The sequence below is a fragment of the Andrographis paniculata genome, unplaced genomic scaffold, assembly GCF_009805555.1.
Source record: "Andrographis paniculata isolate CXL003 unplaced genomic scaffold, ASM980555v1 Contig50END, whole genome shotgun sequence".
NCBI classification, from domain to species: domain Eukaryota; kingdom Viridiplantae; phylum Streptophyta; class Magnoliopsida; order Lamiales; family Acanthaceae; genus Andrographis; species Andrographis paniculata.
In genome coordinates this window covers 786,199-801,010 of record NW_026137585.1, presented here as the reverse complement: position 1 = coordinate 801,010, position 14,812 = coordinate 786,199, and the positions used below count along the sequence as shown (strand labels likewise).

Here is a 14,812-nt window from a genome sequence, read left to right as displayed (position 1 = left end):
TTTGTATTAATAGACTTTGTGTGTTGAGATCGACACTAATTATATTCAATTTACATAGTAACAGCTGCAAATTTGGATTGATATAATTTTATTTTTTTTTATAATGTGGGAATAGCATTGACTCTTCACACCATCAGATCATTCATTATGGAACGATGTAATATAATTTTGTTTTAGGATTTAAGCAGTTGGAATGCATACAAAAAAAACAAAAATATTTTAGGCTTTGTTATTTTAGCCAGAATTTCTCAATATATTTATTAAAAATAATTAATATATTACACACGTTTACTATTTTTATATTATATACACAATTCTCTTTATTTTATATAAAAAAATATTCTTTCAAATAAAAAAACAGAACAAATACACAAAAAGTGATTATTTGTAAAAGTGATACATTAACAGCTAGTATCATAATAGAGCTATCTTTTAGACAACACAGTATTAACACGGTGTATATATATGTCTATATATATATATACACATACGTACATGCATATTTGATCCTTGGCTGCAATAAATAAACAAATGTCCGATTCCAGACAAGTCTTCCACCTGAAATTCCTACAAAACCCTAATCAGATTATCTCCCAACATTTTCCCCCAAATTTCAACTAATTAATTACAAAAAAAAACATCAATGTCCGATCCTAACACACAATCCCTCCCGCCGACGTTGGAGGAGACGATCGAATACTACATCGGAGACTTCGGATGGAAGCAACTCTTACAGTCGACGTTCATTTCCCTGGCGTGGTTCTTCGACGCTCACCAGACATTCATCACCGTATTCACCGACACACACCCCAAATGGAGCTACCGGAATACGGTCTCTGGCGCCGTCGCCGGCCACTGTAATAACGTGAAGTGCAGCGCCGATATATGCAAACTGTCGCCGGAGGAGTGGTCGTGGGACCTGCCGGCGTCCACCTCCGTCGTGTCGGAGTGGTCGCTCCTCTGTGCCGGCCCCGCCGTGATCCGCGGCCTGCCGGCGTCGGCGTTCCTCGTTGGATCGATCGTCGGCGGGATGGTCCTGGCGATTCTCGGCGACTCGTCGCTGGGGAGGAAGAAACTGCTGGCCATGTGCTGTTTGATAATGTCCGTCAGCGGCGTCCTCGCGTCGCTTTCCGACAACATTTGGATGTACTCCGGTTTAAGGTTTGTTAATTAATCGGGCATCATTTATTTGTTTATCTATAAATGGAACTTGAACTCGAGATTAAGACTTTGATTAGACAATCCGATACAAAATAATTGGATTTGGGTCAAAGATTTCAATCCGATTATTATACGGATTGATACGAATCCAACACGATAATAACGGGGCGGGTTAGAATTGACGCTTTCAACTCGAATTCGACACGACAACCTGATTATAATATATTAATATTGATAATATATTTATCATATAAGTGAAATAATTATAATTTAATAATTTGCTCATAAATTAATTTAAATTGAGTTAAATTTTAAATAATTTAACATAATTCATTGTATATATTACCCTCAAACCAATAAAAAACTACTAAAACGACAACAAGACAAAATATGAAGAAAAAAAAATTCAACTTAATTATGTATACGGGTCAACACGATAATAAACGGGTCTCTACGAACCCGACACGATAATAAACGGGTGATGTTATAGTTTAATTTAACCCGTTTAAAATATTCAACCTCGAACCCGACGCGACCCATTGTCGGCTCTAATTCTAATTCTAATTCTAACTCTAACTCTAACTCTGATATATGTTAAATGAAGTACACGGTGGGCTAAGTTAAAAACTTAAGGTGTTGGAAGTGAACTAACAAATTATATATTATATGTTTCTCCAACAGATTTCTCAGCGGCCTTGGCCGCGGCGCAATCGGCGGCTCCGCCATTGTCCTAGCGAGCGAGCTCGTCGGAAAACGGTGGCGCGACCGCGTCGGAATCGTGGGATTCTTCTGCTTCTCATTAGGGTTTTTATCTCTTCCGGCAATCGCTTTCCTCCTCAGAGGACATTCGTGGAGATTAATGTATCTCGCCACGTGTATCCCCGCCGCCGTCTATTCATTAATTGTCTACTTCTGCGTCCACGAGTCGCCGCGGTGGCTGTTTATACGAGGAAGGAAGGACGAATTTCTGAAAACCCTAAAAAGCTTATCGTGCAGTAATCGGGGCAAAAAATCTTTGCCGGAGCTGCCGCCGGAGAATTTACAGGGAGACAAAAACGACGCCGTTTGCTTGATGCTTTTCAAAAAGAGCTGGGCGGCGCGCCGCCTGATGACGGCGGTGGTGGTCAGCATCGGAATTGGGATGCCGTACTACGGAATGCCGTTGGCTTTGGGGAGCCAATCGTTTAATTTGTACCTGAGCTCGGCGCTATCCGCCGTGTCGGAGATCCCGGCGTCGCTGCTGTCGTTTTATATGATCGGAAAATTTCGCCGGCGGGGGTCGGTGATGGGGCTGTGTGTGCTGAGCGGGACCTGCGTTGTGGGGAGCGTTTTGGCGAAGGGCCGGGAGTTGAAGGGACTGCAATTAGGGTTACAGCTGGCGAGTTTTTTCGGCAGCTGCGCCGCCTTCGACATGATGGTGATTTACACGTTGGAGCTTTTTCCGACGTGCGTACGGAGCATGGCGGTGTCGGTGGCGCGGCAGGCGATGGTTTTGGGCGGGGCGATAAGTCCGGTGCTGGCGGCAGCGGCGGCGGAGAGGAGGAACGCGTGGCTGAGCTACGGCGTTTTCGCGGCGGCGATTTTGGCCTCCGGCGTATGCGTCGTCGGGTTGCCGGAGACGAGGGGGCGGGCGCTGTCGGACACCATGGACGAGGAGGAGTGTAAGAATATGGAGGCGGAGGAGATGATGATTTATGGCGGGTCCCGGGAACCGGAGGGCCAGAAGGGTGGTGCGTGAATGGTGGTAGTGTGGTACTGGTACATAGGGGATACTACCACTGGTCCTGGAGTCCTGGGTGAGGGTAATAGTATTTTCGAGAAACAATCATACGGTGTAATTTGTTTGACACGTGTCGATTTGTGTGTTGATGACTAATTACTGGGCTATATCATAATGTGTAGGGTAGGATAGCGAATCTGTTTACTATTAGTAATCATGTTGATATACGGCGGGTCCATGGATCTGGAGGGCCAGAAGGGTGGTAGTTCACTAGGCAGGGGAGAGTCGGGAGACTCTACTGGTCCTGAAGTCCTGGGTGTGCGTAATAGTATATTCCAGAAACCATTATTGTAATTTATTTAACACGTGTCGATTTGTGTATGGATGACTACGCATTGGGTAATAGTAATATATTGGGTAGGGTAGCCATTTTGTGTGTCTATGAATACTATTTGTTCATGTAAACTTAGGATTGCCGAACAAAATTTACATATCATATCATGTATTCATCTATACAAAGATTCTATTTAATCTTGCAATAATATTTATTAAATTATATATGCACTTTATTGAATTACATTGGGTGTTTTGCTTTTGATTTGTGTTTAATTTTTTATTTAAATATTATTTTAGTATATATTTTATTTTGTTAAAAAATATTCTTTCCGTCCCGCGACAGATGATCCTTTTTCTTTTTTGTTCTTCCCATTAAAGATTTGACCCTTTTTATTTTTAGTAAATTTATTCATCTTAAATATATTTAACAAATATAAATCAATTTAATTAAATTTCTAACCTCATAACACCCACTCAAAACCCCTTTATTTTTATCTCTCTCCTCAATAAATAAACATTTTATCTATATTTAATTCTTATTTTTAATAAAATTAGTTTTAAATTAATTATAAATAAATAAATTATTTTATTTCTTTATTTGTATTATATATTTCCTCCGTCCCAAAAGAGTTGTCTTGTTTTTTCCTTTTCGTCCGTCCCAAAATAATTGTCTTATTTCTTTATTTAGTAATTGTGGTCTCCCCTTTATAACAAAATTATTCATTTTTTTCCAAATTACCCCTAATTATTACTCTAATCTAATTTTTAAAATCCTTAAAAAAACAAGGATATTAGTCTTTTACATCATACTCTATACTCACTTTCAATTAAATATTATTATTTCTTAATTCGTGTGCCAACTCCCAACAAGACATTTCTTCCGGGAGAGAGGGAGTAAAATTTTATTCTCTACAAAATGATATACATATTGTATATATTTATTGATATATTCCCTCCATCCCAAAAGAGTTGTCTTATTTTTCTATTTTTGTCCGTCCTAAAACAATTGTCATGTTTCCTTATTTAGTAACCGTAATCCCCATTTTATAACAAAAATTATTCATACTTTTTCAAACTACCCCTAATTATTACTCTAACCTACTTTTTAAAATCCTTCAAAAAGTAAGAACATTTTAGTCTTTTACATTATTTTATACCCACTTTCAATTAAATACCATTATCTTTTAATTCTTGTGCCAACTCCCAACAAGACAGTTCTTCTGGGACGGAAGGAGTATAATGCTAAAAATATTTAAAATGTCAACAACACTACTCATATAAAAATAATAAAATAATATTATAAATTATTATTAATATCTTACTAATCTACACTATCTAAATACTGTGTTCTTAATCAAATGGGTCATCTTGACCGGGACGGAGGAAGTATATTTTTATTATAAACTATTTTTATTAAATAATACATATTCTGTCATTCAATTATGTGTTAGTTTCCTATGAAGAATTGAATGGTGGAAAGACATGTACAAATGGAACGAGTACAAAATTAAATGACAAGGAAATAATATTTTTTATTTTTAAAATTTAAAACAAACACACCCATTATAGGATGATTATGTTAAATTAAACAAAATTTATTGAATCAAATAATTTAATGCTATATTAAATGAATATACATAAACATTTAATGAGCCGATTGAGATTTGAGACACAGGGTTATTGGATTTGGATATCAACACTTAAACTGTGTTTGTTTGAAGAGTTTGAAGGTTTCAGACTTTTGATCTTTATTATTTATATAGAAGAATAATTCTTGTAAAAATATTAAATTAAATATTTATCTTTTAAAATTATACTCATAATTAATTTTATATTTAAAAATATCACATCAAAATTATTTTCAATTATGATTATTCAATATATAGTTTTACCCTTATAATTTACTTTAACATAATGTTATTGACGAAAATAAATATAAATTCAATAATTTTCTTAAGATAAAATGCTATCCAAATTTATTAAAGAGTAAAATACTTTCTGTTTAGACAACTAAATCCAAATAGCAGAGTGATTATCTTTTGAATTGACAAATATTAAATGATTTTTTTATACAAAAAAATAAAAATAAAAATTTACATCAAAACAACCCTCTTACCTAAAAGATAGCAAAAATCAACATTAAAAAAAAAAAAAAAAGACACCCTTAATATGATTTATTATTATTATTAAGAGCATTAAAAACCTATAATATTACAAATAATTAGTACCATAGTCTAATGTATTGATTATGTATATGCATTTTAATAACGTTTGAATGACTATTAAATACAGCAATGAATTAGCTTCAATGATTTAGTTGAGTCATTAGGCATGTAAGAATGTGGATTAAGGCTAATTAGCATGTTATTACCTATTTCTCACTGCATTGTTGAAAAATTTTCAAGAATAGATATATATATATAAGTATTTAATTTGATATTTTATTAAAAAAAATTATATAATATTTTTTTTAAAAAAAAGAATTACTATTGATAAAACATCTTAAAACATTCAATAATGTAAACAGAATCCTATTTATTTCAGAACAAACTCTATAGCCACAGAACTGCATTCTATATGATTTGGATCACCATGAATGTTCATGAAGATGTTCCAGCATGCGCAGTGGGACAATATAATTTATTCGATTAAAAATGCGCAGAATAAGAACATAAACATATATCATACCTTTTTCAGGATGGCCTTCAAGTGTGTTTGCAGGCTAGTGAGATTGGTAGCCATTTCAACGACATAAACCAGTTCTCCGTCAACCATTTCAAAAGCCCGGTGTATCTCTTTCACCTGTCACCACAAATATACATATGTATGCGTATGTGTATATATACAGAGGACATAACAGTTACTACCATAGATTAACATCTATTTTCTACTTCATTCGCCATTTCTATCAGAGAACAGTGATATATGAGAAAATGAACACTCCCTTGGAGTGCAGAGTTCTATCATGGTTAATTACTGTTAAATGAGCTTGTAGGGATACGCATTATTATTCCACGTGCAAAGTAGATTTGCGCCAGCACTAATCTTGCAGGAGGACAATTTTTACGAAGGGGGCGGTGGAACTTGAACATGGAGACCTCTGTTCTTATTCTATGTTAAATGATCATCTCACTTAAAAATTTAAATTTCTACAAATATGCATCATTAATTATTATATAGTCTAACCCACAGTTTGAATAATGCAAGCAAAGGTAGTCAGTAAATAAATTAAGGTTTCATGCAAAGGCAAATTGAAAGAAAGAATCTAAGCTGATCCATTGCCGCATTTGGAAAAAAGAGAAAAGAGTTGAAAGAGCTTTATTCAATAGTAACTGAAACAAGATTGTCGACTAATAGATTAGACATGATACGATGCATTTTGCACAAAGAGCCTTGAAGCTGATAAGTCGAGAAAACATTTAAATGGTGAAAAGGGTATTAATAAGATGAACAGCAGCACACACCTTTGAAGAGCAGAGAGAATCCATGTGAATTTATTTACCTTAGAAGCATTCCCAACAAGATCACTCTTTAGATTCACACTTCTCTGTTCAGCATTGTATGTCCCTTTCTGCGAGGTAAAACCGAAGGCAGAAAATTAGTTCAATTGATTGCAAAAGATACCTAGTATACATCTAAAACTATAATAATTGAGTAATATTAATTGTTAGAATATGAAACTAAAATTCTCTATTTCAATCATAATAAACAATAAATATTTATACTAACATATAAATCATCTAGGGTGTGTTTGTTTGGGGGTTTGGATTTTGGATTGAGATTTAAATAATCGAAAATTTGAATTGGAATAGTTGTATGATGTGATATAAATAAGTATTGATGTGATGTTTTGAATGTAATATTGATTTTTAGTAGAATATAAAAAATAAAAAATAAATGTTTGATTTGATGTGTTAGGAAGAAATTTTTTATATGAACATTAAAAATTTATCAAAATCTTTCAAATAAACACACCCTAGATAGATTAATAATCCTAAAAATATTCTCAAATACCACAAATAACATAACTACTCCATAATATATATTCCAAATATATATTAACAACCCTTCTCAAATTCAAAGTAATATCTCACCAACTTAGTTTGACAAGAGAGACCGAAAGTGATATGACATGATATTTTCGGTATACCATATCGAACCATCCTAGTTCAATCTAACATACCAAAAAATTTGGTATACCTTGACAAATCATCTCTAGTTCAATTTGAATTTCCATTTTCCCAAAATAAAATACCAATGTGTCAAATCCAAACAGTCATAAAAAATCTAACATCAACACCAATGCTCTGTTGTTATGGAATTAACAATTGAAAACAGTAGGATTTAGGAAACTAGAAAGTATAAGTATGAATCATTCAGATTCAGCAGTCAATGTGACAGCAAGCAACAGTAAATGCATATGTAGGATTTAAGCAACACAATATACCAACGTATAGAACTATCAATTGATCATAATTCGAACATGGCAACACTAATTCAAACTGCAACAAGCTAAAAGAGGGAATAACCTGCACTTCAACGAGGCCAGTGCTTTGAGCAACAACAACTTCGATAGTTCCATCCAATTTAGGCCTCCAGTAACCACTCTCGGAATGCATCGGCTCTCCGCTGCTCAATTTCCACGTCTTGGAAGAATAAGCTATAACTGGCTGCGGTTACCTCACAGAAAATTTGAAACGTTACAATTCCTCAAAAATCAAAATCCTTCCATATCAGGCCTATTTTGGAAACGTTATACATCAAGCAGACATATATTCGAAGTTAATTTACCTTGATTGGAGAGTGAGAGAACTGAAGCTCCTCGGAGTATCTGAAAGGTGAAATTGTCGGAAAACTTCCCTCCCCTTGCCCTCTCCATGTGCCTAGTAAAAAAGCCAGCGGCTGAACGGCGGGGTGGACCGCCACTTGCGGCGGCGGCGGCGGTGTCGCAGCCATCTCTGTCCTTCGGTTATCGCTGTACTGCTCTAGTTCGACTTCGCCTTCTCCGCGCCGTCTCCGTCGCTTGTAAATTGCAGGACCCGTTTCGTCTCATTTTAATACTTCGGGTCGGATTGTATCTGGTAATGGGCCGGGTAAAACAGTTGGTCGGATTCAATGGGCTCAACCGTTGGATTAAGGATGACAAATCTGCGGTCCATTATTTATTAAAATTTATATATTTTTAAATTTTTTTTTAAAAAATTATAAATTAAAAATTTACTAAAAAATTACAAATATTCATAATTATAATTATTAAAATTATTTTTTAATCTCTTATTTTATTACTATTATTTTGCAATCAAATTTTAAATATTTTTCTATTTTATTTTAATTGATATTTTTGTTAATATTAAATATATTATTTAAGAAATATAAATTAATTTAAATAAACTTCTACCGTATTAAGAGCGACTTATATTAATTCTAACATGTTTAGGGTGTATTTATTTAGGAATTTTGATTTTTTTTAGAATTTGAATAATAAAATTTTTTAGTTGAAATAATTAGATGATACAATATAAATAAATATTTATTTGATATTTCATAGATAAAATTTGTTTTTAAATATAATACTATTTTTGTTCGAATATAAAAGTTTTATTTACTTTTTACGTAATTAAGAAAAAATGAAAAAATATTTTTATTTGTTTCTTATAATAATATTATTATGATATTTATATATTAATATAAAATTATTTTTAATATTGATACAATGCAAAAGATAAATAGAATGTTAGAGTTGTACTATAAAAAAAATAGATATTTGATTAATATTTTTTTAAAAAAATTGATAAATAATAAAAAATCCAAAAAATTTGGTAAAATATAAAACTACCATTCAAAAAATTATATTATTTACTAGTATTTTTTTCATTTAATACAATTATTTATTTATTATGTATATATTATTATTTTTACGGTATGTTTCTTTTGTCAAATTTTTTTCAAACTTTTTTAAAAAATATATTTTATTTTTTCACAAAAATATATTATCAAATATTATTTTTATATCAAATTTAAACTAATTTTTTTTTAAAATTCACGTAAGAAAGTATGTTTTTCGACGTAATAATATGCAGCACTATGCAGCAGTGCCTATCCAAATACAAGATCCATTATAAACATGGACAGTACGGTCGACGCGCCAGCATAAATCGTGTCTCACGCGCCACCTTCCCTGTTTGCTTTATTGTATAATTTGTTTGAAGTATTGCGGACTTGGAGTCTCGGAGTTTCCAAGTTCAGATTCGACGAAGAATTGCGCGACACAGACTGCGGATGGCCTTCGAGAAGATCAAAGTTGACAACCCCATCGTAGAGATGGACGGTCAGTCCTGCGATTCATTCTCGCTGTTCAATTTCTTGTATAAGTATTTTGCTGTAGTTTTGCGCCGTCTCTGCTTGAAATTCGCTGTTCACTTTGGGGAAATACAGATTCTTACTCTTTAGCAGCTGTTGAAACTGTGGGGAAACAATTGCCTTAGTGAATTACATGGACTGGTTTGTTAGTGGTAGTTATCTGAAATCAGGATCACTTGTGAACGAATTGGAAATTCCATGATTGATTTCCGTTCTCGTATTGTTAATTGGAAGTTTAGTCTGTTAGATACCACTGGATTGAATCTGTATATGTATGAATTTCAGCTATTGCGAATCTCGCTAAGTGTTTTTGCTATTCGTCATTTCATCTGTTCTCTGAATTGCGGCTCTGATGATTTATAGTTATTAAAGGGTCTTTGCTGTTCTATGTAGTATTGGTTCTTCTGAGAATATGCACATTTTTTGTGGAATTATACTTCGAATACTGATGGATAGTACAAGAAGAGTGTTAGATATTCTAGATATTTAATTTATGGTTTAGAAAGGTTTTCTATTATCCAAAGTAAGAATAGTTGTTTTTTCTGACTTTCACTTTGTTATGAGCAAGTCCCGTCTCCGACTGTGAGTGAATCTCATTTCTAATTCACCTCCATAGCTTGTAATGTGCTGTGAATGGTTGAGAGCTCGATTGACCTGATGTCAATGGATGCTTTTGTGCAGGTGATGAAATGACTCGTGTTATCTGGAAATCTATCAAAGAAAAGGTATTCTTAGCTACATTTTAACCTTCTATGTGAAGAACAAAATGAATATGCAATAAGTATTGATTTAGCATCATTTGCAGCTTATACTCCCGTTCCTAGATCTTGATATAAAGTATTTCGACCTTGGTCTTCCTCATCGTGATGCCACAGATGATAAGGTTACAATTGAAAGTGCAGAGGCGACACTTAAGTATGCAATCCATAACTTAGTTCATCTGCTTCTTTGAAAAGACTTATTATTTCATCCATCTTTTGCGACAATGGCAACCATAACATTGATTTCACTAATTCAACATTCTAGATTTCAACTTTTAGTGTAGGCTTTAATTTTGAGCAGACTGTTAATTTTCTTTTCTAAGTAGCTGATTTTCATTCTGCGTCTATAATATAAGGTACAATGTGGCTATTAAATGTGCAACAATTACTCCAGGTATGTTCATTACGATATGATTTATCTGTTCAAGTGATGCATAGTGTTGTCCCATTTGTAATTATTCTCCCACATTGTATGGAATAGACGAGGGGCGTGTCAAAGAATTCAACTTGAAGAACATGTGGAAGAGTCCAAATGGAACCATTCGAAACATCTTAAATGGTTGGCATGCTAAACTTAAAACATCCCTGATTCTAAATCAAAGTGAAAAGCTAACTCCCACTCTCTGCAGGGACTGTGTTTAGAGAACCCATCATATGCAAGAATGTCCCTCGACTTGTTCCAGGTGCTTATTAAATCTATGCCAAATTGCGATCCATTGGTTTATTGCTTTAATTCTAATGCACAAAAAATTTCCAATTCTTAGGCTGGACCAAACCAATATGCATTGGGAGACACGCATTTGGTGATCAGTATCGAGCAACGGATCTGGTGACCAAAGGAGCTGGAAAACTTAAAATGGTGTTTGGTATGAACCATTTTTGTTGGGTTTAAGTGTCGTTATATCCTCGAGTAAATGATATGGATAATTAAACCGTGCCTATGCCTAATGTTTCAGTGCCTTCTGGAGCCGGTGAGAATATAGAGCTGGAGGTGTACAACTTTTCAGGGTCTGGTGGAGTAGCTTTGTCGATGTACAACACAGATGAGGTACGGATTGCTAAACTTTTAACCCATTACCCTTCTGGTGATAACTTCTTGATTGTGAAACTTGTAATGATGATTATGAATGATTTGGTCCCGAAGAAATAGTGTAGAATATGGATTGACAAAATGCCTTGCTGCATATAATTTGAAATCGACCGCCCCTAAATTGATACTATTTTGTGACTTTTGAATGATGATAATTGGAATTCCTTCCACTGCACACAGTCTATCCGTGCTTTCGCGGAAGCTTCAATGAACACTGCTTACCAGAAACAGTGGCCGCTATATCTTAGCACCAAAAATACCATTCTGAAGCAATACGATGGAAGGTCGTTATTTCATATCAAATTGCATTTAGAAAGCCTTCTGTTTCTTCTGCTGCATGATGCCTTTTTATATCAATTCCTGAAGGTTTAAGGATATATTCCAAGAAGTTTACGAAAGAGAATGGAAATCCAAGTTTGAGGCTGCTGGAATATGGTAAATTAAATTTCAGTCAAACGGGAGGCCAATTGCAAGCATTCATTCCTATCTAATTGTACATTTTGTCAATCCTACAGGTATGAACACCGTCTTATAGATGATATGGTTGCTTATGCTCTAAAAAGCGATGGTGGTTATGTATGGGCGTGCAAAAACTACGATGGTGATGTTCAAAGTGACTTTTTAGCTCAAGGTTTGCACGCCTTCTTATTGATGCTTCTTATTTGTACATATTTACTTTTCATTAGAGGTGTTAAACTAGCTTGCAGTCAAGTTCGACTCATCTCGTTTTAGAGATAAACGAATCGAGCTCGAATTTGAAAATTATTATTTTTATAAACGAGCCGTGCAAATATCTTTACTGAGCTTGTTAGGGGTAGTATATTTGTATCATTTTTATATATTAATATAATACATATAATTTTTTATATCAAAGTTTGTATTTATTGATGAAATTTGAATATTTATTATAACAAAATGTAGATAAAAGTGGATATATTTAATTTATATATTAAAAAATATATATTGTATAAAATTTGAGTAGAACTCGAACTAGTACTCGAGTTCAAGCCATGCGAGCAAGCTTAAAATCAAACATGAACCGAGCTTGAGCCATTATTTTAGCTTGAATAGGACCTTAATGAGCCGAGTCGAGTCTATGCTAATAACATTTCCGAGTCAAGCTTGAACAACATACACTCAAGCTCGCTCGGCTCTTTTTAACGGCTCTACTCTTCACTAATTTAATATTTTCCATCAATGCAGGATTCGGTTCTCTAGGCTTGATGACTTCAGTGCTCGTATGTTCTCTTTATCATTACTCTCCCCGTCTTCTCCCTACACCATCACTGTTGTATCATTTTTCTAGTAATTCTCTACAGGTTTGCCCCGATGGAAAGACTATTGAAGCAGAGGCTGCACACGGCACAGTCACGCGCCATTACCGCGTTCATGAGAAAGGAGGAGAAACTAGCACCAATAGCATCGCCTCCATCTTCGCCTGGTCAAAGGGACTTTCACACAGGTAAAAACCAAAATTACTTCCAACTCGGAGGGCGTCTTTGTTTTGTGTTTTTAGTCTGAAGTATTAATTTTTCCGTTTTTTTGATTCCATGTAATTTTGTTTTCCTGTTCCTAGTGGTATCAAGCCGCCGCTATGTCGGGATATTTTATCTGTCTCTCCAGGAAAATGGATATCTTCGGAAAAGATTTTCAGTTCCACTTTTTTTTTATTATTTTTTATGTCAAATACAAGGAAGCTTGTCGTTAATAAAAGAAATATATTTTATTTTCAATTGTTGATTTTTATTCGTAATAGAGTATATACTAGATATTTTGTGTGAATATATATATATTGTGTTTTTTTTTTTTATAATTTTAATCGAAAAGTGTGTAAGAAATTATGGTGGAATAATAGTATAATACACCCGGAAATTATGATGATTTCCCGGCAATTCCCGAGCAACTTAATTAACCATTTTTGTAGGGCTAAACTCGACGGCAATTCCCGGCTCCTAGATTTCACCGAGAAGCTCGAAGGTGCTTGCATTTCATGCGTCGAGTCCGGAAAGATGACCAAGGATCTCGCCATCCTTATTCATGGACCTAAGTCGGTGCAATCTTTCGACATTTTTTTTCTTTTCTTTACTTTTTGCATTCATCTAAGTTATGGAACCGATGAATTTCTTGTAGGGCCAGCCGAAATCGGTACTTGAATACCTTCGATTTTATCGACGCCGTTGCCGGGGAGTTGAGGGATAGATTGCCAAAACAGGCAAAGCTATAAACAACACGGTAACTCGCTTTTCCCACCTGTGGTTGGATTATTCAGGGATTTGGCTCATCCATTAAAACTAAATTATTGTGATTTTGTTGAGGATTCATTAGTTGAAAAATCCATGTAATGTTTTGGTTTGAATTATGATCGAACTTAAAATGTTATGAAGGAATAATAAAAAAATTTATTGATTAAAAAGAAGGGAAAAACAAATTCGCTAGAAGGAGGGCTTGAACCTCCGACCTTGTGGTTAACAGCCACACGCTCTAACCAACTGAGCTATTCCAGCTTTGAAGTTTAGTACTTAATTTATACTATTTAATTAGAATGTTGGTAAATTTGTTGCATTGCCTCTCACGTCATTGATGTGCTTCGTTTAGGGTTTGTGTTGCTTTTTTTATTTGTTTATTTTATAAATTAATTATATAATATGATATATATATATATATATAAATAATTTATTTTTATTTACAACATTGCATGTAAAAATACCGAGCAGACATGGTCAAAGTTAAATTTATATATTTCTAACAAACGTGGATTGTCATTATATATCACTTAATTTTGGTAAGATACGAACATATTTAATTCCATTTAACTTATGCTCATAAATTGTTGTTATTCTGATTACTAGAATTAATCAAATACCGATAAAAGGGCATAGAGCATAAACACATATAAAACTATCTATATAATTTACACATTATATATATTGCACCAAATTCTTATATTTTATTTTTTGAACTCTCGATTTTTAGAAAAAAATACTTTAAATTTTATATATAGATATATATATAGATAGATATATCTTATCGCATATTATTTTAATATAAAACTCAATTAAATTTTTTCCATGTATTCTTTGATTGTTCCCTATGCTAACACTATAAACACCTATCACCTACGTGCCTAGATTTCACAGAAATTAAACAATGAATTATGCATTTTAATTTTTTTGTTTTAATATTCATTCTATATAAAAATAATTATTGGATGGATTATTGGTGTAAATAAGACAAATAGTAGTATCATATACTCCAATATTTTTTTATTTATTAAAATTGATTAAAAAAATACAAAAGAAATTCTGAATATGTTAGTATTTTTAGTTATTTCCGAATTTCGTAGGCTGTTCTTTTGGTATATATATGTTTTTAACATTAAATAAT

At 33.6% G+C, this 14,812-nt stretch overlaps 3 protein-coding genes and 1 non-coding gene across 4 annotated transcripts; 2 read left to right on the top strand and 2 right to left on the bottom strand.

Moving 5' to 3' along the window:
• Positions 1 to 643: 643 nt before the first annotated feature.
• On the top strand, positions 644 to 2,899 carry LOC127253197 (organic cation/carnitine transporter 3-like). The gene is made up of 2 exons (XM_051277645.1): positions 644 to 1,161; positions 1,843 to 2,899. The coding sequence occupies exons 1-2, from the start codon at positions 644 to 646 to the stop codon at positions 2,897 to 2,899; spliced, it is 1,575 nt and encodes a 524-aa protein (XP_051133602.1).
• A 2,833-nt stretch (positions 2,900 to 5,732) lies between these two features.
• On the bottom strand, positions 5,733 to 8,238 carry LOC127253322 (peroxynitrite isomerase Rv2717c). Its single transcript, XM_051277862.1, has 4 exons — positions 8,009 to 8,238; positions 7,747 to 7,887; positions 6,720 to 6,788; positions 5,733 to 6,019 (listed from the first exon to the last, which is right to left on the bottom strand). Exons 1-4 carry the CDS (start codon positions 8,171 to 8,173, stop codon positions 5,900 to 5,902), a joined length of 495 nt encoding a protein of 164 aa, XP_051133819.1. The 5' UTR covers positions 8,174 to 8,238; the 3' UTR covers positions 5,733 to 5,899.
• A 1,137-nt stretch (positions 8,239 to 9,375) lies between these two features.
• LOC127253427 (isocitrate dehydrogenase [NADP]-like) lies at positions 9,376 to 13,844 on the top strand. Its single transcript, XM_051278025.1, has 15 exons — positions 9,376 to 9,545; positions 10,259 to 10,302; positions 10,383 to 10,492; positions 10,695 to 10,732; positions 10,820 to 10,897; positions 10,968 to 11,021; positions 11,103 to 11,204; positions 11,295 to 11,386; positions 11,609 to 11,712; positions 11,795 to 11,863; positions 11,944 to 12,059; positions 12,632 to 12,666; positions 12,748 to 12,890; positions 13,353 to 13,475; positions 13,559 to 13,844. The coding sequence occupies exons 1-15, from the start codon at positions 9,497 to 9,499 to the stop codon at positions 13,650 to 13,652; spliced, it is 1,251 nt and encodes a 416-aa protein (XP_051133982.1). The 5' UTR covers positions 9,376 to 9,496; the 3' UTR covers positions 13,653 to 13,844.
• A 14-nt stretch (positions 13,845 to 13,858) lies between these two features.
• Positions 13,859 to 13,932, bottom strand: TRNAN-GUU (transfer RNA asparagine (anticodon GUU)). The gene has a single exon. It is a non-coding gene; the product is annotated as a tRNA-Asn (tRNA).
• Between the last annotated feature and the right edge of the window lie 880 nt (positions 13,933 to 14,812).

What these genes read in the sequence shown, in the direction of transcription:
- LOC127253197 (XM_051277645.1), top strand. Translation starts at nt 644, where the DNA reads ATGTCCGATCCTAACACACAATCCCTCCCGCCGACGTTGGAGGAGACG. An exon ending in TGGATGTACTCCGGTTTAAG is followed by an intron (nt 1,162 to 1,842) that starts GTTTGTTAATTA and finishes TTTCTCCAACAG; the next exon opens with ATTTCTCAGCGGCCTTGGCC.
- LOC127253322 (XM_051277862.1), bottom strand. Translation starts at nt 8,173, where the DNA reads ATGGCTGCGACACCGCCGCCGCCGCCGCAAGTGGCGGTCCACCCCGCC. An exon ending in TCTCTCACTCTCCAATCAAG is followed by an intron (nt 7,888 to 8,008) that starts GTAAATTAACTT and finishes AGGTAACCGCAG; the next exon opens with CCAGTTATAGCTTATTCTTC. An exon ending in TTGTTGGGAATGCTTCTAAG is followed by an intron (nt 6,020 to 6,719) that starts GTAAATAAATTC and finishes TTGTGGTGACAG; the next exon opens with GTGAAAGAGATACACCGGGC.
- LOC127253427 (XM_051278025.1), top strand. Translation starts at nt 9,497, where the DNA reads ATGGCCTTCGAGAAGATCAAAGTTGACAACCCCATCGTAGAGATGGAC. An exon ending in ATGTGCAACAATTACTCCAG is followed by an intron (nt 10,733 to 10,819) that starts GTATGTTCATTA and finishes TGTATGGAATAG; the next exon opens with ACGAGGGGCGTGTCAAAGAA. An exon ending in TGTCCCTCGACTTGTTCCAG is followed by an intron (nt 11,022 to 11,102) that starts GTGCTTATTAAA and finishes TCCAATTCTTAG; the next exon opens with GCTGGACCAAACCAATATGC.